The 26,837-nt window shown below is 40.3% G+C and overlaps 1 protein-coding gene and 1 non-coding gene across 3 annotated transcripts in view; one reads left to right on the forward strand and one right to left on the reverse strand.

The window, feature by feature from the left end:
* Nucleotides 1-14,363, forward strand: part of PDE1C (phosphodiesterase 1C) — a 374,041-nt gene extending 359,678 nt beyond the window's left edge. The window contains exon 19 of one of the 2 annotated variants that reach the window (XM_053609332.1): nt 13,700-14,363. In XM_053609332.1, the coding sequence (XP_053465307.1) occupies nt 13,700-13,869 (170 nt within the window). In that variant the 3' untranslated portion in view covers nt 13,870-14,363. Of the gene's footprint in view, nt 1-1,090; nt 5,877-13,699 lie in introns of those variants that run through there. The other variant, XM_053609330.1, reaches the window with a different exon arrangement.
* Nucleotides 14,364-21,358: 6,995 nt separating this feature from the next.
* Nucleotides 21,359-21,465, reverse strand: LOC128560486 (U6 spliceosomal RNA). Its single transcript, XR_008372984.1, has one exon. It is a non-coding gene; the product is annotated as a U6 spliceosomal RNA (small nuclear RNA).
* Between the last annotated feature and the right edge of the window lie 5,372 nt (nt 21,466-26,837).

Here is a 26,837-nt window from a genome sequence, read left to right on the forward strand (position 1 = left end):
TAGAAGGCGGAAAGGAAGACCAAGAAGCAAAGAATAAAGAATAAACATGAAATGAAATTTAAAAATAGAAATAAGTTCAACAATATCAGTCATAACAATAATTGTTTAAACTTGCTTTTAAAGTACAGAGATTATCTGATTGTATAAACAAAACAAAACCCAGCTCTATTCTGCTTTTGCTATATACAGCTTTAAAAAAAAAAAAAGAAAAAAAAAACTTTTGCCATATACTAGGTTTGCTTTCCTGTGTGCTTAAATTATTTTACATTTAAGAATTTTTAGTAAAAGTCTGTGGCTGTTTTGTAAAATCTTTCCATTTGGTTTCATTCATGTAAGCATGATCTTACTTATATTTCCAAGAAATTTAACGTTTTTTCTTTCTAACCTGTTAGATGAGATGGATGTTGGGGGTATGAGAATTTAGGTATTTAGAAAGTTCTGTAAGTAACATGTCTCAATCCAGAAACCACCAACAACCACTTCATTAAAGAACTGCTTATGTGGTTTCTGAAATTATCTAAGGGGACACCCTGGAGCTCCAGTGTCAGAAAATTGTTCTAGGAACTTCACCTTGATTCTTTGCATATCCACAGCAAAATGACTCTTGCCTGGTAAAGTAATAGCACCTGCAGCCATTTTATTCTACAGCCAACTTTACCTATTGCTCCATGGGATTTGTGAATGTACTCAAGCTCCATAGGTGGGCCGTCAGTGATGGAGAATTGGGGATGTATTGGCTCACACCGAAGAAATGGCCCAGAGTTTCACCACCACTAACAGTCACAGAGCTTCATCATCACTAACAGTCACAACTGCTAATGGCTGTGACTAATCAATGACTTACTTCTGAGCAGATTCCCCAGGGCATCTCGGTCAGATCGCTCTCCTGAGTGATCCCTAAACAGAAAGGTACAGTATTGTAGTCACCTTGGATGCAGACTGCTGAGAGCCCCTCCCTGTGCAGATGCTGGCTTCCACAGTAGTCTCGGCAGTAGGTGCTGCTCTGCTTCTAAACTCCGCTGCCTGCTGTAGAGTTTGAGTGTTTAGATGCCTACTGACTTGGAATGACATGTTGTGTGTCCTGTTTTAGGGGACTACGGATAAAACGTCCATGCAGAAGATTCCTTGGAAGAGACCTGACCAGCTCTGAGGTCTGAAGACATTTTAGGAAGGTTATGTTTCTTTTACCAACACAAAGTATTATACATGTTATACATTAAGTAATTAACTTAAAAATTATGATCTCTGATATCCCTAATACAGATTTTTAACAAAAGGTATTTTTGATATGCATTGCACACGCACAAATATCAGGGACAATGTGTTATCTCTTTGAATCCTCGCAACAATCCTTTAAGGAAGGTACTATTATCTCCAATTCATAGATTGGGAAACTGAGGCACAACAGATAAATAGATTGTCCAAAATTAGCAGGGGGCAAGTGTGTGGCGTTTTTTCTCTAAGATTCATTGGCAGGGGATAAAGACTGAAGCTAAATAGTCCACACTGTAACTTTTCTTTCACATATGTATTCTGCCAGAATTAGATCAATTCTCCACATACCAGTTTCCAGCACATTGTTGGGGTATGGAGGGACCCTGCGCTATTTTTTAAGTGAAAACTTGAACAAGTGTTGTCTTTGCAACTTCCCTGTACTTCGAATTCCCTTTAAAGGATGCCAGTCATCACTGTGGACTGGATCAAGGCTTGTTGTTATGCTTCGATTTAGCACTTCGGAGCTTTATAATTCTGAAGAAATTTATTTTTACAGGCTTCTGAAATTGGTGCCTGTTAGCATGAACATAGAGAGACTTAGCCTTGCATTTCCAATCTTCACATACACAACTGGACAAATGCACACATTGATGAGAAAAATCAAGCAAAAGACTCAGTTTGTGTAACCTCCAACATATGTTTCTCCAATTGAGATAATATGAATCATGAACTTTATGCGTGCCAGGGCAAACAAAACAAACACAAAGAACTCAATTAAAGATGGTCATCTCCTTGAGGGAGGTCTTTTTTATTCTATTTTTATATCCTCAGCATTAAATCATGAGGTCAGAGGGCATTTGATAGGCAGCCATTGTTTGAATAAGAAAAGAGCTGATTTTTCAGCCTCAGGTAATCATTCCTTCCCTTTCACCTATTTGTGAAAGGAAGGAGGGCTTGAAACTATGCCTCAATGCCTCTTCATGGTGTGTGAGACCTGTAGAAATGAGCCAAGATTTGAGCATTTGTATAAGACAAAGGGTTGTTTAGGACTCAGACTTGAAACTGGAAAGGAAAGGAACTCACTGACATTCTTCTTAAGCAAATAATGAGCAAACAAATGTAGGTGTCAAGACACTGCTGCAGTGAGGGATAAATAGTAAGTTCTGTAGAGCCCAGTCACCTCTGCCAGCTGGTGTATATTCCAAGTGACTGATTTTGGGGAGATTTATGAAGGGTCCTGAGTGTGAAGTAGCTTATTTGCTCTTTGGTTATGTCTTAGCACCAACTGTTATCAGCACTGATTAAGTTCTGGAGATGCAAGGGTGCAAACCCTCTGTCCCTGTTTCATGAAGATATAAGGTGGAATTGAATTATCTATCACGATGAAGCACAAAGAGGTTCCTAGATGTCCAGGGAATCAGCGGTTCAGGGATGGCTTTCAAGAAAGTGACTCAGATGATTATTATGGCTCGACATAATGAATGCCAAGAGTCTTAAGACTTAAAAGTGCCCTTGACATTTTCCTAATGACATCAAGATGGGAACTCAGGGACTGGAACTCCTCCCATCCTGGTTGGTTGTCTAAGCCACACTTGCCATCATGATGTCCATTGTTCTTTATACTTGCGGTTGAGTGTTATTGGAAGTGACTGAATGAAGCCCCATGTTTTTACATTGCACGGGTGGTTTAGAACGTAGGCTAGACATTTTTGCTTTGCATAGAAAGGTGCTTATTTTCAGCAAAGGGGTTCCCTCAGGCAGGTGAATGGAATATATATATATATATATATATTTCCAGAAATGCACATTTTGGATAATTGGCCATTTGTGAATCAAAGCAGGGTGTTCTCTGTGAAATTTTCACAAAAAATTAATTTACTCTCTTCATTGTACGGTGGGGTCTTTCAAGTAGTAAAATCCAGCTGTGTAGAGAATTATGTGACTTTTCCAATAGGGAGGGCACCCTCACAAGGCACCAGTGTGACCTTTCATCTTCCTTCATCCTTTGGTAAGGATGCCAAAGTCATTAAAAATGTAGCCATGTGACAATGATGGCTACAGATTTTTAGCCATAGCTAAAAGTCATAGCCATAGCAAGTACTACAGCAGACTGGACACTGTACAGGGCAGTGTGCATCCATTCTCTCATTTGTATCCCATTTCAAATCCTTGTGACAACCATTCAAGGCAGTTACTGTTTTTATCATTTTAGAAAAGGAAAAAGGAAAACAAAACAATCTGTTCTGAGTGCCATAACAGATTAATTATTTCCTTAGGATCTCACAGCTAGTAATAGCTTAGCCTCCTAATGTTCCCAAAGCCCATGTTTCTCTTCTAAGACTACCCACCACTCCCCAAAGTAGACTTTCATGAGGTAATTTTTCCTGTCACAGATCTTAGCACATGGCCAAGGGTTGGACACCCTCAGCCAACAGGAACAGGGAGCAGGTCTGTGTGTGTGCTGACCACTCTGCTCAGCTGCTCCCGCTTCCCTCTAAACCTAAGTATAAGCCGAAGTCATTAAAAATGTACCCATGTGACTACTCAGCCCCAATGCCAGTGGTTCTCAACCCTGGCTATACATTAAGATCACTAGGCTTACAAACATACTGATGCTCAGGCTCCATTCCAAAATAATTAATTACTTCACAGATTCTTGGGGGTAAGGCATGGGCATCGGTACTTTTCAAAGTCCCCCAAGGAATTATATATATCCAGGATTGAGAACCACAAGTGGAAGAAAACATCACCAGGTTGGATGAAGGGCAGCTACACCTCGTGGTTTGTTCGTTGTAGACACATCTTCCTCTGGAGGGGCTGGAAATGCTGGTGAGGCCGTCTTTTATACCAGACTCAGTTTAGTTCAGTCAGGATCAACTCAGCTCCTTCTAGATAGCTGCACTTTTTCCTTGGTGAGACTAGAAAATGGCAGCTATAGATAATTTAACATTTTCATTTTCTTGATATAAAATCTTAGGAAAACCAAAGTCTTTAAAAATGTAGATATGGGCATAATCATTCAAGTTTTTAATATAAAATACACCTTACAGAATTTAAGAGTAGATTCTTGGCTTGTAGACAACACTGCATGTAATACACATAGTTTAAGAGTAATTTTTTGGTTGGGTGAAGGTTATGAAATTGTATTTTTATGAAAGGAAGGGACTCCTGTCACCGAGGCCTCATTATCATGCTTCAATGTCTTGGGGAGGCAATTGAATCCCCTAGTTAGGAAAGGATGCTGCTACTGAATTTTCCTGGCAATTGCCAATCTTCCAGATAATTCTTAAACTATGGCGACTGAGGAAAGAGACGGAAATTGATACAGAGTGAGCATCTACTTTGCATCAGCACTATACTGGCTGCCTTTACCTGTAGGATTTCTTTCCATCCTCACCATTGCCCTCTGAAATGTGTGTCATTGTGTCCATCATTCTTTTTTCCAATGGAAAACTGAAATCAAGTGTCTAAGTCACATGGGGACAGAGCCAGAACTGAATCTGGCCACTTTTGAAGTATAGTGGGGAGCTGCAAATGAGGCAATGGATGTGAGGAACAGGAAGGAGAGGACTGGAAAGGTGAAGACAGTAGTTCTCAAATTCTGACTCATTGGAATTATCTGAAGAGCTTTAAAAACTCCTGAGGTCTAAGTTCCATCCTCATAGAGTCTGCTTTAAGGGCTCTGGGGTACAAAATGAGCACCAGGAGTTTCAGAAGCTCTTCTTGTGGTTCTCATCTGCAGCCAGAGTTGAGAACTACCTTGTTAAACATTTCACCGAAAGTCCTGGAGGTCATCTTCCTTATGTCCACCAGCCTAGAATTTCAGAATAACTGTTAACACTCCAACCTGACATCAAGAAGAAGAGCAATTATTTAAGAAACCTCGTAATCTGGACCTTTGTGTAGTTACTTTCTGAGCCATTAGCACAAACCATATTAGGGGTAGTGAGATTTGCTTTTGCTTTAAGGGAAGAATGATTATAGGTTCAGGAATCCAGTATCCAACACAGGTAGGATATCCTCATATATTGATAGTATCATTGAGGTACAATTTTGACTTGACTCTTTTTATTTATTATGGCAGCTATTAAAACTTTGAATTTTGATGCAAGATTATTTTAAGTATGAGAAGATGGGAGGAAGGTCTGAAGTCAGAGTGCTTGGATGTGAATGCAGAATGCAGACTCCTTTCTCATACTGGCTGTGTGACCTTTGGCAAGTTACTTAAGCTCTTTAAGCCTCAGTTTCCTCACTCCAAAAGGGAGTGATGATAGTGCTTGCCTTGAAGGATTATAGTGAAGATTAAAGGCTAAAATTGATGTTAAAATCTTAGCATTGCGCCTGGTACACAGTTAAGTACACCAATTGTCGGCTACTATAATATGACATATAAATAAGTCAGCTATTATAATATGACATACCAATAAATCAGCTATTATAATTATTTTACCACATTAGTTCCTGAAATGAAAACACAGTCTCTGTTCTAATATTGTTCCATTCTCGATGGGGCTAATGTTAACATTGCAATGCCTTGCAATTCAAAACTCTAGGATTATTTTTATGCATATTTTGATGAAGGTTTTTCACCACAAATGGATACTGATTGCAGAAATGGAATGTATGGAAGTAGGGCTTTCTTTTCTTTTGTGTAAAACATGTAAGTGGCAATAAATGATTTTTATCTTATTAGTTCAGTGTACATGTGTTTTTTGGGGGTGGGTATATAATTCGGACAGAAAATGTCTATAGATGGAAATCTCTTTCCCCAAAGGTCTTATCAAGACATCTTTGAAAGAGAAGAAAACAGGTGTCTAATGCATCGTTTTCTTTAAGCTGCCAATATCAGAATTAATCAGAAGCTAAGAGCAGGCCAAGTTGTTGCCATTTGAAGTGATGTTCCGTAACAGAGATTCAGAAAATCTCATGAAGTCATGGTTGTGATGCAGTGTGATGGTCCTAAAAGACCCCACTGAAGTCACAATGGATTAAAAGATCAGTGGCCCTGGACCATGTTTAATGCAAAAGTATTAGGCCAGACCTAAGTGTGTATGAGGGTTAGTGACAATTCTCTCTGGCTTGCTCTTATTTAGTGCATTATAACACTAAGTAATGAGTGTAGTATGATAATGGCCATGAATTAATCTAGTCTTTTTGAAAGTATTTTCTGCTGAATATTATGAGATGTTCCTGATAGAAACTGGATCCTCAGTCAGATACAACTGAGGAAAAACTATATGCTATTGGCTGTTCTAAGGGATTCATAATTCTTTTTGCCATTATTTAAGGCACTGGTAAGTTCTGGCATGAAGATACAAGTTCAACTTTGACTTGGTTAGATTCGACTGTTCCTTCCCCCAGCTCCACTTACTATATTCACAACTATACTGGACACCTTGAGAAACAGTAGACTAAGATAAAAATCTTAAAAGAAGGAGATTTTAGAACTCTCATTTACATTTTATTATCTGAATCCAATTAATAGCTATATTAATTTGATATATGAATAAATCTAAATTGGTTTGCTGAAGAAAAATAATTGTGTATAGTTGTTTCCCATGACAAAAAGAAAAACAAAGTAGCCACAAAGCAAAATTGTCTGAGAGACAGAGACAGAGAATGGAGAGAGAGAAAGAGAATAGAAGATAGGTCGGTGGTGGGAGTGCAAGGGAAGAAAGTCGTAGACACCTTGGGGAGGATTTGTGACATTCATGAAAAAGATGAGAGTTAAATAAGAGTTAAAACTCCTAAAATAATACCGATTTTATGAAAAACAAACATTGTGTTTAATTATAAATAAAGGATGGCAATATGTCAATTTTGGTCTTGAATTTTTCTTTTCCTAAGCATGTTTTAAAGTAATATAGATAATGACGTCCTCGAATTCAGGCTTTGTGCAGAGATATGTGCCTTTGTCAAAATCTTCATTAACTAATTAGGTCATTTTTCTCCAACCTCATTTTTGTAAGAAATGAGAGCAGACTTTCTGAATGTGTCCCCAAGGGGACAGTCAAATATATTAGGGAGTGGGAGTGGTGCTGTGATCCTGGTAGTTCTCCACCAGGGGAAGAATTGTATTACTGGTTGGATTCAGCTGTGGGAAGTGCTGAGTCATTAAAAGAAGGAGGGTCAGTCCCCTTCCAATACCTCAGGAATAGCCACAGGACGAATAAAAGCACCTTCAGGAGTCCACACCAGCACCCCAGAAGAAAGGTCCACATTAAATTCAAGATGGTGCCTTCAAGCCTGGCTCTACTGTTTTGCCCTGTCCTCAAGTCCTATTCTACCACATAGGGAAAGGACAATGAATGCATGCCAAATGGCCTCGCATGACATTTTCCTGTTTTCCCCATTTTGAGTGAGGGTGACAGCAGGCATAAGTATCTCTACAATCTCAGTGGGGAGCCTATCTCTATCAGGGGGCTCAACTCTATTTGCAAGGACTCAGTGTCAAGGACAGTTTTTGTTCTGACAATCAGAATTTGAGCAATCGGTAAACGTTTTTTCATGCTGAGAAGTGGGAAATTCAATAATACTTTGGCTGGGTTCATGCTGAGCAGAAAAAATAGAATGAATATGGAAGAGGGACTGTGACTTGAAGAACACTGAATCGGCTGCCCAGAAGCTCTCAACAATCAGCTTTTAATTTGAATCCTTCTCCCATCTTCACTCCATTCTCCAGGGTAACCATACTGTTTTCATATTTGTTCCTGGAGGGTTTGGTGACATAATCCCTTATTCACCCTAAGAAATGAATTAAACACTCTAAGATCTTAAGGAAAAAACAAAACAAAACAAAAAACCTCTGTTCTTATATATTATTATAGAAGAATACATATTACTATATCACAGCAGGGTCTTTGGCTGAAAATCTTCACTTTATGTTCGGATAACTCTGAAGTCGAAGTTGGCATGGGTACCAAAGAGCTTGTGGTAACAGTGTCACTTACACCCCAACACTTTTTTATTGCATAATCTGTAAGCTGAGAAAAGCATGTGGCTATGGGCCCTCTGAGATGCCTAGTTACTAAAGCTCAAGTGAACTTAGTTTTACTGACTTTCTTTCGATCAGGGGTAATTGTGTAGAATAGCTCCGATAGATGATTCTATAAAAGAAACTTTTAGTAGTATGTTTCTTTTTTAAAAATTACATCACTGGCCAGGTGCAGCAGCTCACACTTATAATTCTAGCACTCTGGGAGGCCGAGGCAGGTGGACTGCCTGAGCTCAGGAGTTCAAGAGCAGCCTGGGCAAGAGTGAGACCCCCGTCTCTACTGAAAATAGAAATAAAACCCAGCATCATGGTGGGTGCCTGTTCCCAGCTACTTGGGAGGTTCTCTTGAGCCCAAGAGTTTTGAGGTTGCTGTGAGCTATGACGCCATGCTCATAGAGTGGGACTGAGGGTGACAGAGTGGGACTCTGTCTCAAAAATAAATAAATAAATAAATAAAATTTTAAAAAATAAAAATTGCATCACTAAAATTTGATGGTCAGAAAAATCAGAAAATGAAAGCAAATAAAAAGAGATAAAATAGCCATGCTTACAGTACTCAGAGATAACCGCTGCTGTGACTTAAATGTACATTTTTCAGATTGTTCTATGTACATATGTACATCTTTTGTAGTAATGAGATTAGATGATGTATACTGCTTTGCTTTTTTCATTTAGTATTACTAGAGTCTCTAGCTTTATTACTAGCCATCTATATCATCTTTTCATGGTATCACAATAGGATATTTTAACACTGTACCAGAATTTAACCTATTCTCTAAATGTCCATTTAAGTTGTTTTTAATCTTTGACCACATGTTTTCCTTTTGTTGGAAGAGATTTGCTGAGCTGTTTTTTTCACAAGGGGAGCCTCAGTGATGTGGCAGAGGTGTTCCCCACATGGTTCTTCCAGTTGACCCAAAGTAGAGTGGCCTCCCATGACAGTGAGTGAGCCCTGGCTCTGCTCCTGCCACTCTTTACCTTGTTATTATATCTAATCTGTTTTGGATCATAATGTAACTATTAAAGTTTTCACCTTTATTCATGTTTACCTTGTCTCACTGTCCAAACACTTTTCAGCAGAACCAAGAAGGGGTAATGTGGAGTGGAAGGAGGAAAAATCAACCAATCAAGACTTTCCCTTCTGTGCACTGACTTGCAGATTGGATGATATACTCCATCATTATAATTATTGTCTAAAGTCCATACTTTATTCAGCTTTCCTTGTTTTTTACCCAGTGTCTTTTTGTCTGTTCCAGGATTCCTATCCAAGGACATCGCATTTAGTCATCATTGCTCCTTAGGCTCCTCTTGGCTGTAAAAGTCTTTCAGACTTCCCTCAGTTTTGATGACCTTGACAGATTTGAGGAATACTGGTTAGGTATTTTGTAGAACATCCCTCACTTGAGACTTATCTGGTGTTTTTTCATTATTAGAATTGGGTTATATATGAGGTCTAACTATTAAGTTTGCAAACTTGTCCTAGAAAAAATACTACATATCTCATTACTGAATGTCACTGCTGTCACCTTCAAAGTACTCTCCATGGGAAGCTATGTACTAACACCAGTCCCTTGTCCACCTTTCAAAGCAATTGTGGAATTCTTTCTAGAATGTCCATCAAAGCTGTAATCATATTACCCTTAAGACATCAAAATGTCTTCCTTTCAATATTTCTTTTATCTTTGAGTAAAGAAAAAGCCTTTGGGGATCAGATCAGGTGAGTAGGGAGGGTGTTCCAATATAGTAATTTGTTTACTGGTTAAAAACTTTCTCACTATGTGATCTGGTGTGTTGTCATGATACAAGAGCCATGAGTTGTTGGCCAAGATTTTCAGTTAAGACTTTTTCAACTGTTTCTCAATCAATGCTCCCTTGGTCTGCTATGGTTCTCATAGTCAGCTAATCATTTTGACACACAGTTTGACAAATTTTTGCAATGTTTTTTATCAGTTGTACTTCTTACTGGCCACCCTGACCCCTCTTCACCAGGGATGCTTTCTCCACCCTCAGAAAAACATTTAATACATTTTTACCCCATGGCTTTCTTCATGACATTATCCCCATAAACTTTGACTAACGTGTCCCTGATTTCACTTCCACTCTTGTCAAATTTCACAAGAAATTTTGTGTTTGTTTATTACTTTAATTCAAATTCTGACATTCTCATGACAGCCCACAAAATCATGCAACAACAATAATGGATACCACACAGCAAGACACTGCCACACAACCACACAAATACAGCTGTGAGACACTGATAGACCCAGGTTATGAAACCTTACTGAGTTGTTTGTACATTGCTGCTGATGTAAGTGCACAGTGGCAAGTTTGTGAACTTAATTGTCAGAGCTCATCTGTTGGAGAGGAAGCATATTTTTGCTATTAATGTCGCCCTTGATCTCCTAGATGAGGTCATGTCTATCAGATTTCTCCACTGTAAAGTTACTCTTTCATCCCCTTTCTAGACTATACTTTTTTGAAAGAATGTCATTGTCCAGCCCACACTTGGGCTCCTTCTTCTTGAGGGAGGCATATCTACATAAATTATTTGTAACTCTTCTGCATATGATATTTTTCCGTTTCTCTGCAATGATTTATTTATTCAATTGTTTGTTTATGTCAGTATGGACTAATGGATATTTATTTTATACTTTGTTTAGAATCTGATATGTCCTTATTTTATTTTGTTGCTCATATTGTTTGGTAGCTGCATCAGGTAGAACTTCTTTGTTTATTATTGTATTTGTTTTTGAGCACTTTTTTATTTTCTGACTCTATAAGATGTCCAGGGGACATTTTGTGTATTTTGTGCCCTAGTCCTAAAGGCGGTTATTTCTGCAAGGATCCCTGGTTGTTTTTATTGGAGAATGCTATCAGAAACTAAGATCTGGGCAATGGATGTATTTATTGCTGCTAGACTCTTCCAGCTGATAGAGCAAGGAAATGTATGTGTATTTGGTCACCCAGGCATATGAACGTATCTATAAATATTTTTAATTTAATCTATACCTGCATTAAGATAAATATGAGTTTATGTCAATGTCTCCATGAGAGAGGATACCTGGGAAAAGTAAGGTCTGAGAGAACAGAGGTCTTCTCAAAGAGACCTCAAGGATACACTTGCAAGGTTCTCCCCATGGTGACACAGCTCTTAGGAATTTATAAAAACTTAACTTCCTGGGACCTGGAAACTAACACTTGCTGCTGCTTCTGTAAAAGGCTGCAGTTCTGTAAAAGCTGAGCCTACTTCTCCAGCTTGATTTAAAACTGATCAATGAGCAAGGTACCCGTGGGCTGGAACTTTTTAACTTCAGATACAAAGGAGAAGACTGAGCTAGTTGCAGACTGAGGCCATTGTGGGACTCTGGGTCTGCCATCACTCCGCCAGCTGGAATAAAGCCCTTCCTCTTTTAAACACAGTGTTTGGGTGTTGTTTCTCTCCATTGGGCCTCATCTTCCTGCCACATCCAACTTTAATCCATTATCACACAGATCGTTTTACCCTTCTGTTGTTGCTTATATGTAAACTCCCATACTAATAGTTCTTACCACCCACTCTCCATTTACATAATTTTTTGATTCCAGTATACATGTAGAGTGGTATTAGAATTGTTAACCAGTGCCCCCATGGGGGGCAAGTGTATCAATTTGAATACAGTGCTTGTATGCAGGTTCTTTGGCCTTTAGTCTTATAAACTCTACTCATATCCAAAGGTAGGTAGGTGAGCACTTTGTCCTCCACTCTCTTCAATGAGGTTGTTTTCTACATTTGCAATACATTTATAGATTGTCTTGTTAACAGTTTGCATTCCATTCAGAGATTCCTCCAACCTCCTAAATAGTTTTTTTTAATTTGCATACATTGTTTCACTTCCTGTGCTATAAAGTTCCATGTTTTGATAAATGCCTAGTGTCATGTATCTAGTGTCATGTGGATAAATGACACTATTTAAAACTATTATAAAATAGTTTTAATTACCTAGAAATCCTCTGTGCTTCACCTATTTAACCCTCACTGCTCCATCCAATCCATAGAAATCGCTGATCTTTTTATAATCTCTATAGTTTTGCCCTTTTATGAATGTCAGTTAAATGAAATCATGCAGGATGCAAGCTTTACAGACTGATTTCTTTCACTTAGCAATATGTGTTTAAGATTCATCCATGTCTTTGCATGCCTTGAAAGTTCATTTCTCCTTATTGCAATGAATAATATTCCATTGTATAGATAAACCATAATTGGTCCATTCAATCATTGAAAGACATCTTGGTTGCTCTGTTTTTGTGGCACTTATGAATAAAGCATCTACAGAAATTTATGTGCAGGTTTTTATGTGTATCTAAGTTTTCAATCAAGTGGGTAAACATCTAGGAGCACAATTCTTTCATTGTATGGTAAGACTATGTGTAGCTTCATAAGAATCTAATCTTACTTCTCAAGTCTTCCAAAGCAGCTGTACCATTTTGCATTCCCACCAATATGAATGAGAGTTCCTGTTCTCTGCATCCTCCCCAGCAATGCATAATGTCATTTTTCCCCTTTTGTAGTTTAGCATTGTACAGGTATATAGTAGTTTACCATTGTTGTCTTAATTTGCAATTTTCTAATGGCAAAAATTATTGAACATATTTTCCTGTGCTCATTTGACATTTGTATGTTCTTTGGTGAGAAGTCTATTAAGATCTTTTGCCCATTTTTAGATTGGAATATTTGTTTCCTTTTGTTGAGTTTTAAGAATTATTTCTATATTTGGATATAAGATTATATGTGTTTGCAAATATCTTCTCACTGTTGTACTTTTCTAGCACTTAGGGACTGAGCATCACTTTCCAACACTAAAAGTTTACATATAACACTAAACACTATTAATGGTGTGGCTCTGCTTACTGTGTTTCCTTTGCTATTCCCAAACTTGACTCCACTGCTCCCTCTCACTTTCTTAAGTCTATCCGTTCATTGTCAAAAAAATCCAAGTTTGGTGGTGTCTTTATTTGAGTGAAAAGTCAAGGTGATAATATGCTTATTCATCTATCTGTCATTACGTTCCCAGTGAGAATCCTATCCTGTTTGTTTTCTGGTTTTTGGAGGAAACAAACAGGTCAAGAGGAAGTTACATTCTGGGCACTGTGGCTCATGCCTATAATCCTAGCACTTGCAGAGGCCAAGGCAGGAATGTTGCTTGAGGTCAGGGGTTCAAGACCAGCCTGAGCAAGAGCGAGACCCCATCTCTACTAAAAATAGAAAAACTAGCAGGCTGTCATGGTGGGTACCTGTAGAACCAGCTATTCAGGAGGCTGAGGCAAGAGAATTGCTTGAACCCAAGAGTTTAAGGTTGTTGTTAGCTTCTTGTTAGTTGTTGTTACAATGATCTACAGCACTCTACCCAGAGTGAGACTCTGTCTAAAAAAAAGGAGTTGCTCTCAATATTTAGGTCGTGCCATGACATTATGAGGCTAATAATTGTCTGTCTTCCTTTCCATGGCCTCCAGTCATCAAGCCTCCTTTGCGTCATTTCAAACGTCCTGCTTATGCATCTAGCTCCTACGCACCTTCAGTCCCAAAGAAAACTGATGAGCATCCTGCAAAGTACAAGATGCTGGATCAGAGGATCAAAATGAAAAAGATCCAGAGCATCTCACGTAACTGGAACAGAAAATAGATTCAGGGAAAGAAGAGAAGGAGTGAAGGAGGGCCCACCCTGGTGTTTCTCAGCACTCACTGGCCACAGGAGGACGTGCCTCCAAGACCCTTGGATGTGACTGGGGCAGGTACTAGCATGGTTGACTCCACTAAGGCAAATCAAAAGCCTTAGTGATTTTCCCCTTTGTCATTCTCTTATCTACTCATCAGTAGTTGGATTCAGGATCAACTCAGACTCCACCACCAGACTAGTTAGAGGGCTGTTTCATGTGGCTTTTATGGTATAGGTCTTTCAGCATCTAAATTGGACCAAAATTCAAATGATAATGATACAAACTGTTCAGAAAAAATGAAATTCTTCCCGGTGCCACTTTTTTCATCTTTAAAGTGCCTCAATAAGAATACTTAATCACCATATTTAAGAAATGAATTCATAAAAATGTCTTTTTTAATTTTACATATACCTATGTAAAATTTAAATACATTTGTTTAAAATTCCAATAAACATAACTTTCAAAGTAAATTCACTGAAAACGAAAGTTGTGCTCTGACTGTAACAATCTTTTTTTTTTTTTTGTAGAGACAGAGTCTCACTTTATGGCCCTCGGTAGAGTGCCGTGGCCTCACACAGCTCACAGCAACCTCCAACTCCTGGGCTTAAGCGATTCTCTTGCCTCAGCCTCTCGAGTAGCCGAGACCACAGGCGCTCGCCACAACGCCCGGCTATTTTTTGGTTGCAGTTTGGCCGGGGCCGGGTTTGAACCCGTCACCCTTGGTATATGGGGCCGGCGCCCTACCGACTGAGCCACAGGTGCCGCCCCTGACTGTAACAATCTTAAAGGGAAGAGAAGAGTGGTGAATTCTGTTCGAGCATATTTCAGAATTCGGGCTTTACCAAAGCAGATCCAAGTTAAATAAAAAATCAAGACCTATTTGGTTTCTAATCAAGAGCCTCATGCCCAATAGGCTCAGTATAGCTTTATGGATTTGAAAGTTTGCAGGAGATGCATTTGACAGCTTTCCTCTAATCCTTTACTTCTATCCACAGTAGAAGATGCTAAAAATCATACCTTAAAAAGTCCAGGTTTGAGATTCACCACAGGAGAGGTCAGTTTGGTTCTGTGGTCCTAGAACAGTTGAAGCTAAAATGCAAAACCTAGTTTTAATTCCTTATTTCCAGATTTTTCCCATTAACTCTAGAGATGCCTTGAAGTAAAATTTCAGATCATCTTTTCAGCAGACCACAAATCTAAAGCTTGTTGGGGTCCCAGTTGCACTCACAGCTGTCGGTGGAATAGAAGGCTTTCTAATTCACCTCCCTTCATGGTGGCCTCTTCAACCCTTCTGTGTCTCTCTAGACTTTTTACTTGAAGGCTTAAATCAATGAAATGGCAAGGAACAGTTACCAGAAATAGCTTCCAATCCCTTTAAAATAGCCTTGTGCAACTAAGAAACTAGGTTTGTTCTCAGGCAGTTCTGACATTCATCCTGTTCTGTCTATAACTAATTGCAGGTCATTGGCCTAATTGTGTAGTTTTTTAAACCCTCATTTTGCTTAATGAGAAAGTGGGATTTATAACCCTCACTCTGCATTCTGTGATGAAGATTAATGATAATGTAGGCTTAGATTATTATTGCCCAGTCTGGGGAGTAACAGGTGTACAACAGAAGTAACTAAGAGCATCTCACAGGTAGGACAAGCTCTCCAGGACAGCTCCACAAAGAAGAAGCTGTTTGTTCCTTGCTGGCCACAACCTTCAAGGCTGGACTGTAAAAGATTTCATATTCTCTCCTCTCATTGCTCATAGTTCTCTTCCAATAAACTGCAGCTATTCATGTTGAGCAAGCTCTAGAGTTTAGTGCCCATTGTGCTATTGAGCAGTTTATTTATAATGTTCTTTATGATGTATTTCAGGGAAATTTAATTGCTAAGCAAAAAGACAAATCACTGTGACTTTGTTGTAAGGTAGGTAATTATAATTCTTAGCTCCCTGCCTGGTTTCTGGACAAGAAGACCCTTCTTCAAGCTGATGGTGTCTACTGCATCTGAATTAGGTTAATTTAATAGGTAATTTCTACCTGTCTGCATGTGGATGCTTTAGCACTTGTGACACAGAGACATTTGGCTCCACCATGGGGAGACCTGTGGGGGTCATGGCCTCCTCAAATGATATTTCTCATTAATCTCTTGATAGTTCTATCTTAGATATTGAGACTCCATGTGGTAGTGCTTTCCTGTCCATACTTCTTGATGTTGGAAGCCATGTTCCTGGGAGAGAAAGGAACATTTTTTCCTATAATATGATTTTTCAATCTTTGCTAATATTTTAATTGAGCAGATGTATAGATGTTGAGATTCTGCACTGTTTGTAAAATGCCTCATGTTTTTGGCATGATGTACTGTATAGAAATGCAGATCATATTGTTATAGTAAATAAAAAGATGTTTTTAAAGGACTTTTCTTTGTTATGAGTCATCTTTTTCTTCTAGGGAATTCTGTGATTCATTTGAGAAAAGTTAGATTTCACCTAAAGTTTAGCACTGTTCAGCCCTGAGTATCTTGTCAAGGTTAGCAGTATAACTTACCCTTTTCAATTTGCTTCCTAATTGTGTAGGTGATAGCTTTTTGTAAAAAACCTCTTCTTACCTACAAAGCCAGTAAAATAATTTGTTAATGTGAATAACAATAGGGGGGTTAGTCAGTAGGTGAGCACCTACGTTATCAATTCCGTTGATAGCATTCCACTAACTACTTTCTAGCTACTAGTTAGGAATTGGGAATTTAGAGTTAGCAAAACTTATAAGTAAGTCTTTTGTTTGCCCTGGAAGATTTACTGAGTTACATAATTTCTTTATACTTTAGTTTCTCCAGCCATAAAATAAGTATAATAATAATACCTGAATCAATGTAGTACAAATCTGGCTATATAGCAAGGACCCAATAAATATTAGCTATTACACATATTTCTTGGAAAGAGAGTGAAGTGTAGTAAAAAGAAGTTAGGCTTTTGAGTTCAAAACAATATTCCTTACTAATTCCATGACATCAGGGAGATAATCTTCCTCAAGTGCAGTTAAAAGGAGTTAATAATTTAACTGTGTATTGTCTATCTGGCTGTTCCCACAGGCACTGATTTCTGCTTAACCGTGCACTTTAATATTTAATACATATTCCTATATTCAGTGGGAAACCCAATATCCCTGTCCTCAAGGATCCCTTCATCTGTGCCCTCAGACTGGCTGTCCTAGGGATAAAGGACAAGGGCAAGTCCCCAAGGCTTCCATCTCAATTCACCTGAACCCTGATTAATCACATCTGGGGAGGAGGGACCACCCTACCAATCTGCCATTCAGAATTTAGTGTGCCAACCACAAAAAGATTGGAGGACTCTCTAGCCCATAGGCCAAGCTATATAGAGTCTTGAGGGTGACCTAGAACAGCCTTGAGGCTATCATAACATGAGCTTAAATCTGCATTGCCGTCCACACTTCCACCATGTGCTTTCAGAGAGCCTCATGGGAGGTCCACATGTTCCGTAAAACTCCTGTTTCAAGGTAACCTCTGAACCATGAGGTGAGCCCAATCCAGGCAGTATAAAACAGAACCCCAGTCCCTAAGCAAGACCTTTTTCTTGTTGTGACAACGGGGCCTAGTGTTGTCTATGGCAAATGTATCTTGCTTTGTAAAACTTCTTACTCTGTTAACCTATCTTTTTCTCCCTCAGTAAACTTTGTTTCATGCTTACCCTATTTTGTGGCTGGTCATTCTTTGGCCAAGAGCATCCCAAGAACCAAAGACGCAGACAGCTTCTGGATCCTGACACAGATTATGGCCACTTCTTGCTTTCGTGTCCCACTTCGTCTGACTCTCCTAGCCCCTCCCCACATCTTACTTTCTACAATGGCTGTCCTTTATTCTGTCCCTATATACTATATTTCATTCCCTGTGCCCAATTGTTTTATTCTTCCAAAGTTCTCCCAACACAAGGTCACTGCATAGAACAGACATTTCCTGAAGGTTTAAGGTGACAGCACAGCAAAGGCAACTGCTTAACCTAAAAATCAGACAATAGCAAACTACTAGTCTCCCTCTGTGGAGGGTTTCTCCCAGACTGTGGCTTCCTTAGGCCCAGATTTGCCTCTGTCTTCTTGGACTTCTTCTACCAATGCCTTTCCCCATCCCTGCTCCATTTCAAATTTCTGGGAATGTGAATTGAAGTCCATTTCTCACACCCCATGCCACATAATTTTTGGACATTTTTTAAAGGCATATGAACTCACTCTGCCAAACAGTGGGCCTTTAGTCTGTGTCCCACACCTGTAAGCATAAAGAACACACAGAATCTTCAAAATGGCAGCTTTTCTCTTCAACATAATTCAATTCTTAGGCTGGAGTGATCCCTGTAAGAAAAGAACAGTATAAATATATGTCTCTCCTTCTTCCACCACCCTTCCTGCCCTTGTCCATTCCACCTGATCTTCCCCAGGATTTCTGATCAGTTATTTCCCCCCCTCTGGTTTATAATACCAACCATGCAAGGGAAGGGCAGTGACCGTTGCTTACACAATGCTCAAAGAAGTCTAATTCTCTTCTCTTCCTACTGCAAGCTTTATCACAAGCATATTCCCTGAGCTTCTAAAATAGAAAAGGCATGCTATCCCTCCTATTGCTGTGACTGTAGACCCTGCAGGATATAAAGAGAGGGTGGAGATGGTTGATAACTATTTTTAAGTCTGTGATTTCCATACAAATCCCTGTTCTTGAGGCAGATAGGAACCCACTTACACCTGCAAGCCTTTAGTTTGTTTCCCATTGGTGTAACTTTACATGATCAATTCTATTTCCTTTGATCCATTTCCAGTGAAAAAAGTACTATTGGCCAAAATTTTAAATTTACTGGGTGTTTGTCAAATGGTTAGAAGTGAGGATGCCTTAGGGCTGTGCATTGGGGGTAAGCGAAAGATCAACAACTTGGCTTCTAGGCTTGACCAGCTCCAAGTGCCCTCAGCAAGGCCAGGTGAGGCAAAAGAAGGCCCTGCAGTATCCTAGATGAAAGAAGTGGTCCTTAGCTGCTGATTTATTTTTAAGACTGATCTAGGAGACTTATAAGTATTCATTTTAATTTTGTTACATTCAAAGAACACGAAAAGCTGCATTGGGGGAAGAAAAAGTGATAATAACTATGGAATACTCTCTTCATCTGCATATTTTAACTTTATATCTATTTTAACCACATCTTTAGCTCACAATATTCAACTTGGATTCTCTGTGCATTTTTGATGTCATCCTTTGTTTTGTAGACCTGAATGAGAGATTCAGCCAATCTGAGCTTTTAGAAACACCTCATCTGGAAATCTACTATTATGGAAGGAGTTCATTTATGGTCATTGCCCTTTTAGCAGCATCTCTTATGACTCATCAGATAAAGGAAGATTTCAAACTTTAAGACACAAAGGTAAAAGGATACTAAATAAGTATAACAGCGGAGACAAATACATGCAATCAAAGCAGCTAAAAATCTGAAATATAGAATACTGCTTTAGTACAACAGATTTTAAAATTCAGTTAGCATTTTCTGAAAATCCATCAGGTTTCTAGGTTCCAACATTTATAACAAAACTGTGTGGAAAGATTTAATAGTCCTTATTTCTGATTGAGACTCAAAAATGGAGACTCAGATGGGTTAAGTTTTTTTCAGAAAGTTTGCAGAGCTAGTTAGATACAAAGGAGATTGAATTGAGGTCCTCTGACTGTATTGCTGCATGGTTTTTCCCATACATCACATTGTTCCCACAGGTTTTTTTGGTGTACTTCTTCACAGAGCCTGCACATTACCATAATGAATTCCCCATAGCTTAGCCATGCTCATGTCATCCAACACAGATTTCAGGACCAACAAAAATAGCACAGGTCTTCTTAACATACCAGACTGTTAGTGTCCCTCTTTCTTTAAGTCCAGTATTGTGGCCTTTACTGAAACCATGCCATGAAGCATTGCTGGGAAAAGTCTTAGGATTGCACAGACATAGCCGCTAGTACACCCATACTCAGTCTTCCATGGACCTTTGCTCATCGAGGGCCTCTTCCTCCCATCCCACCAATTGGTCCAAATGGATGGCTCTTTCTTCAACTTCTTAATTCCTTTTCCATGGCTGTCAACTAAGGCACAAAAAAGACACAGTCCATGTGGGGAAAACATTCCCTAATTATTCTGCTTCCCACCTCTGTGGTTATCTGACCCTCTACCATCATTTTATTCTTCCCTGATGTCTGAGGAAGACATATTTCTTCTCCCATTTGAAACCTGTTTCCAACATTGAACCATGTCCTATTACTACCACAAAATACCCTCAAATCCAACATTCATGGAAAATAAGTGATGAAATCCAGCCATTAAATAGATGGATATCCAAACTGCCAAAGCACGATAATGTTTCCACAGGCCTATTGCTCTTGAACTTTCTGAAGCCTTTTACAATGGCCACACATTTTTATTTAGAAACTCTCCACTCTTTGCCTGTGTGCAGTGCATTTTCCTGATTTGTATTTGACCTTATACTTCCCTGTTTTGCCATTGTCTACCACTTCTCCTTCTCAGAGGACTTTCCCCAAGATCATGCCAACAGCCTCTTTCTCTTTCTCAAAAAATGTTTCCTATAAATTGTACCCTTTCTTAGGATGTTAACCACCAACTTTATCAGCTTGACTCCTGAATCTATAAATCTGTCCCTATCACTCTCTCAATCCTCTACCTGCATTCCCAGCTCCCTGTTGGACTTTTTCATCAGAGTGTGTTGAAGATCCTATAAGCCCCACTTTTAAATTCTTCTGCTGCTTTCATACTGTCCTCTTCCTGCTGTATGTTTCTATTATTGCTACTAAGACAGGGTTCCCTATTCAGAGCAGGACAGGAAACCCCCCATTTTCTAGGCCTCAGCAAACAGGCCTTTCCAGACTACATTCTCTGGACTCACACAAGATCAGACTACATTCTCTGGACTCACACAGAATAAAAGAGCCTGATTAGAATCTCATCTCTGCAGTCCTCTCCTGGAGTGAAAACATGCACTGTACTGCCTCACTTGAGACAGGGACTGTGAAGACCACATTCATTTGCTAATCAACCTGGACAGAGTTTTCTGCCTGCCGGCCCCCAGGCAAGGATGACATACATTCCAGAGACTCTCTGCTCACAGGCAGTATATGAGCCCCTGGACAAAATGCCCAGGTGAGCTTCCCACTCCGGTTCCCCCACCTCCACTGCCAGATGTTTGGTTGCCTTTCTTTCTTATCTAGTTATTTCTCTGTCAATAAACTCTGTCCTGTCACTATCTGCATGGTCCGTGGTTTCATTCTTCAAAGACTGAGGCAAAAAGAATCTGACATTCAACACAGAGAAATTCCTCCAGCAACACTATGACCATTTTCCTAGCCACCTATTCTCAAAGTCATTTACATCCCCCCCAAAGCCATCTTCACTTTTTTTTTTTTAAATAAAATATTTATTAAAAATATGGAATGCTTCACGAATTTGTGTGTCCTCCTTGATCAGGGGCCATGCTAATCTTCTCTGTATCGTTCCAATTTTAGTATATGTGCTGCTAAAGCGAGCACAGCCATCTTTACTTTTGTCACTGATTCTTCTCTGGGATCTTGCAACCACCTGTAGGTTCCTTCCTTAGAAATCTATTGCAAAAGGTGGCATTTCCTTCTATTTCAGACTTTTCCTAGAACAATAACATTCACTTCCAATGACCTGTGGTGGAGGCTTTATCAAGAGAAACAGGAGGAGCAAGTTTGCCAGTGCATATATTCTCCTGCGTTGGAGAAGTTTGTCCACTGGGTTCTTACCCAGTGGGCTTCTCACAGAGTAAGACACAACACCTGTCCATGAGCATGAGAGAACGTGCAGGGACATCTGGGTGCATCTGATACCTCACACAACATCTGCCTTGTCCCCCACTCCCCTGACCGTGCTCAGGATAAAGAGATCACGTAAATGTCAAAATGTTCGCATTCATGAATCCTAAGCCATGAAGAGATGCAAAATCAATGGGCTATTCTATTTAAGGAACAAATATGTAGGGAATATATTAATTGTGTCTTTTCCAGAGGACAAAGTTCGTTATGAAGTGACATCTATTACTGTCAGCACAATGTCGCACCACCCACCTTCACATGTGTCTGCTCCTTGACTGAGCTAGGTCTATTCTTAATTTTGTTTATAACTCCTTTTTTATGACATTTCTTCTATGTGCTTTTTACCTGTGGAAATCTTAGTTATTCTCTAAGGCTCAGCAAAAAGTTCTACCTTCTCTGGGACTTAGTCACTGATCTCCCCAAATAAAAATTACCTTTTGCTTGATTAATCCTCGTAATGCTCCTATGCACCCTTCTATCCCAAATGACATAGATCTTAATTCATCTCTGCTACACTTGTGTTATCATTTTCTGGAGAGCAAGGACTGTCCTATTTCTTTTTCATATTTATATCTTCTGTAGTTATCAAGAGAGTACTTTGTATAAAACAGATCCTGAAATGTAATGAGAGGACATGATACCTATTGGGAGTAATATTGAGATAGAAAATGTGTAAATTTGTGAAAACCTTCCTTATAATTCTCTATCTCTTATGGCAGGTCATCACTAATTTTTACCACCAAGCCCAGAAATAGCCTCAGAAGCCTTACCAATGCAGAGCTCCAAGCAATTGGTTCCAACCCACTGGAATTTTCATTCTGTTAAAATCAATTAGCATCTATGGATGAAGAAAGAACATAATTTTGCCTTTGTCTTAATGCTCTGTTATGCTGATTAAACAGCTTTTCATGTGTCGAAACCTCATTTGATTCAGAAAAATAGATACATGCTTACAGATTGAAACCTCATTCTAAAAACAATGCTTCTTTTTCCCTCATATGTCACTGTGTTACCAGACAAAGAGGGTACTGCCAACTGTCGCTGTCAGCCAATGTACAGTGACAGGGATAAGCCCACCAAACTTTGTCAGAAGGCTGGCGATTCTGGAGAACAGTGATAGTATCCTCTCCAAGACTGTTCTGTTCTTCTGTTTCCAAAATCACGATTTTATACCTGAAAGTTCAAAGTAAAAACTATGGTAATTTTTATCTTAAACAACAATAATCAACATAACCCAAGACTCAAAACAACATTTCAATTCAAAAATTAATCTCCTAATTCTCCTAATCTTCTAAACTCAAGATAGGCATCTTTAGGGTGGGAGCTAAATTTACAAAACAATAAGAATGGAGACAAGGGTGAAGGTCAGGCAGGACGTACAATGACCAGACCAGCTGTGTCATGTCTGCCCCAGCCTGACAAATTCCATCTCATTCTCACTATATGTGCTTTCACAGGCCTGAGAACATCCCCTTTAAAAGCAGGTGATTTGTCTAGGCCATTCTGTCCCTTGAACATCCTTCCCATGAAAGGTCCACAGTTTCCAGAATTTTAGAAACAAATATCAGAGTCAAATCTCATTATTTCCTAAAATAAGCTAAACATGCCTTGGGTTATGCTGAGTTAGATAACACAGTTGTGTTTTCAGTAAACAGCCTTTCAGCTGAAAAGAATTTGTATGTTAATAAGCCAGATAAAATGGTGTCACTGAAAGGCCATGAAGCTTTGCTCATTCTGGAAATGAGGTTGAAGCCATGATGATCTTGAAAGCACATGTAGTGAGAATAAGATGCAGTCAGCCAGCCTAGGGCCTACAGGACACAGCTGATCTTGACCTAGGTCCTGCCTGACCTTTGCCTCCAGTCTCTCATTCTTATTGTTTTATAAATTTAGCTTCCACCCTAAAGATGCCCATCTTGAATACTTTTGGAAGATTAGTTTAGGCAATTGATATTTGAATGAAAGTGTTGCAGTAGGTCACTGAGTTATGCTGGTCATTATTTAAAATAAGAGTTAATGTGGTCCTTGCTTTAGGAGGATTGTTGTAATAGATTGTGACTAAGTTGTGCTGTTTAGTATTTAAAATAAGAGTTAACATGGTCAAAAAAAAAAAAAAGAGTTAACGTGGTCTTTGCTTTAAACCATTATGTATAAAACTGTGATTTTGGAAATGGAAGAACAGAAGGGTGTTGGAGAGGCTACTCTCACTGTTCTTCAGAATCCTGGCCTTCTGACAAAGTTTGGTGGACCTATCCTCATCTCTGCACATTGGTTGACAGTGACAGACAGCTTGGTTCTTTTCATCTGGTAAAAATTTAATGGCTTAAGAACTTGGGTAAGGCACACACACTTAAACATTATGCTGGTTTATTTAATTTGGTAGAAACAAGTTTCAGGGCTAACCTGTCTAATCACAGTCACTTCTTAGGCTACACTGCCCCCTTGTGTCTTGGAGCGGCACAAGTTTTAGGCAATTCATGGTAACAGTTTTTAGCTGGATCAATGTTGAATCTCAGAACTTACAAGGGTGGGCCGACAGGGAAGAGTATCATTTTCATCCTGAAAACAGTGTCACTACATTGATGTATAGGTTTGTTTCTGTATCAAACACAAGGCTTAGGTTCTTTAATAGTTCTATTTCTGTTCTATTTCTGTGCAAGTGTATGAGTGTGTATATACATATGATAGATACACACAATAAGAAACTTTAACTTGTGAAAAATAGAGTTTGGGAAAATAGTGGGAGACAAACTACAGAAATTTCAGTAAGTATAACGAAGACATAACTCTAAACAAAAGGCAATATTCTTGCTTCCCTGAAATTTCAATGGGATGCTTACATATTAATTTTACTTTTTTTACAAAACAGAATTGGGGTAAGTGTGTGTGTGTTCACATGTGTGTGTTCACTTGTGTGCATGCACACTGCATCCTCCAGGCAACTTTTCCATGCTCATGTGATATTATTAATATAACTTAAGTTGTTGACAACATGTTTCTAGTGTCCTTGGAAGCTGTCCTTTTCTCTTAACACTCTGATTGACTCTACTCCTCTTAATTGCAGCAGGACAGCAGCTTCAGGCATCTGAAGGACAGATAAGCACATTCCAAAGAGGGGAAAGAGCAAGAGACAGGAGCACACACTCCATGACCTGGAAAAGCCAGTAGCACAGGGCACAGTGAACAATTAGGAGGCTAGTAAGAGGTGAGCTCATCAGAATGAGAACTGAATCACATAGTGACTTAGTGGCATGTTAGGGATTATGGTATTAAGTGTAATAGAAAGATTCTTTTACAAAAATTGTTGGGGGTGGGAGACAAGATGGCGGACTGAACCCAGCTTTCAACAGAGGCTCCCGTCCAGAAGGAGAGTTAAGGGACAGGAATTTAGTAAGTATACTGGTGGACTTGAGCCTCACCAAGAGAGAAGGTTGAAGAACGCACATCAACACTGCTGAGGCAAGCTGCGATCACAAGGAAGCAAACAAAAGGTACAAAATCCACCACCAAGCGGACAGGAGTCCCCCTCCCCCATGAGACCGGCTCAAGAGCCCCACAATTAAACAAGTGGGCAGAAATTAAAGGCCCTCCCACTACACTCCACGGGAGGGACCTTCTAAAAACTGGACCTACCTCCCCTACTGGGGGGCCGTGGCGTTCTCCTGCCGGGCATAAAACTGAATAAAACTTTAAAAATCCTTTGCCGGCAACCCTGAATCCCCAACACTCCCCTCCCGCCCACTGAGGTCTGGAGGCCTGTCCCAGGAGTTCGGATCCTTGAGTGATTTCTCAAGGGGAGTGGACAGTCCCCGAGTTGCGACTGGTCAGCATTGACTCTGAGGCACGCGAGTGAGGAGAGGGCACCGGGCTGAGGGGGAGTCATGCCTCGGCGGCACTTCCCTGTGGTGCGGTGCAGCAGCCCTCCCCGTGCATCAATACAGCCAGACATAAAACTGAATGAAACTCTAGCTTCCCCCCCACTCTCACTCGGGGTCTGGGGACCTGTCCCCCAGGAGTTCGGATCCTTGGGTGATTTCTCGAGGGGAGCACACAGTGCCTGAGCCACGACTGGTCAGCGCTAACTCTGAGACACGTGGGCGAGGAGAAAGCACTCTACTGAGGGGGAGTCATGCCTCGGCGGCACTTCCCTGCAACAGCCCTCCCCGGGCAGCTCTTCCCTGCAACAGCCCTCCCCGGCAACATTACGGGCCAGGCACAAAACTGAATAAAACTCTAGCTTCCCCGCTGAGAGCTGAGAGCCCCTACTCTCACTCGGGGTCTGGAGGCCTATCCCCCAGGAGTTCGGATCCTTGGGTGATTTCTCGAGGGGAGTGCACAGTGCCCGAGCTGCGTCAGGTCAGCACTGACTCTGAGACACATGAGCAAGGAGAGGGCACTCTGCTGAGGGGAAATCAAGCCTTGGTGGCACTTCCCTGTGGTGCGGTGCAACAGCCCTCCCCGGGCAGGCGTAAAACTGAATGAAACTCTAGCTTCCCCCCCCACTCCCAATCGGGGTCTGGGGGCCTATCCCCCAAGAGTTCGGATTCTTGGGGGATCACTTGAGGGGTGTGGACCCAGCATAAACTGCGGCCGCTCAGTGCTGACCCTGGGGCGCGAGACAGAGGAGAAAAGGGTCGGCTGAGTGCCCACACCAGAGCAGCAGTTCCCTGGAGGTAGATCAACAGCCGTTTTTTCTTTAACGGAAGAACGCTCACTTCTGGATATTCTGAGGCCACACCCCCTGTCTCCCTGGGCAACCAGAGGAGGCCACCGGTGAGCGGGGGATTTCCTGACACTGCTCACAAACCCGGGAAGCTTCCAGGGCGGGGCCGACCCAGAGAGGTGATCGGACGCAAACCTCCAGTAACAAAGAGGACACAAACCTCCAGCAGCAAAGACATTTGAACTCAGAACAGCCCGTCTTCTGTAGGCGATTTTGGCAGGAACAGAGACAGAACTCCGCAAAGTTGTCTGTTCTGTTCTGTTAGCAGCATCCATCAGGGACGGGGCTAAGCCTGAGTGAACACCTCCTTCCCATCACCTGCATCAAGCGCTCAAAGATGTCA

This window comes from Nycticebus coucang, chromosome 11, assembly GCF_027406575.1.
Source record: "Nycticebus coucang isolate mNycCou1 chromosome 11, mNycCou1.pri, whole genome shotgun sequence".
NCBI lineage: Eukaryota > Metazoa > Chordata > Mammalia > Primates > Lorisidae > Nycticebus > Nycticebus coucang.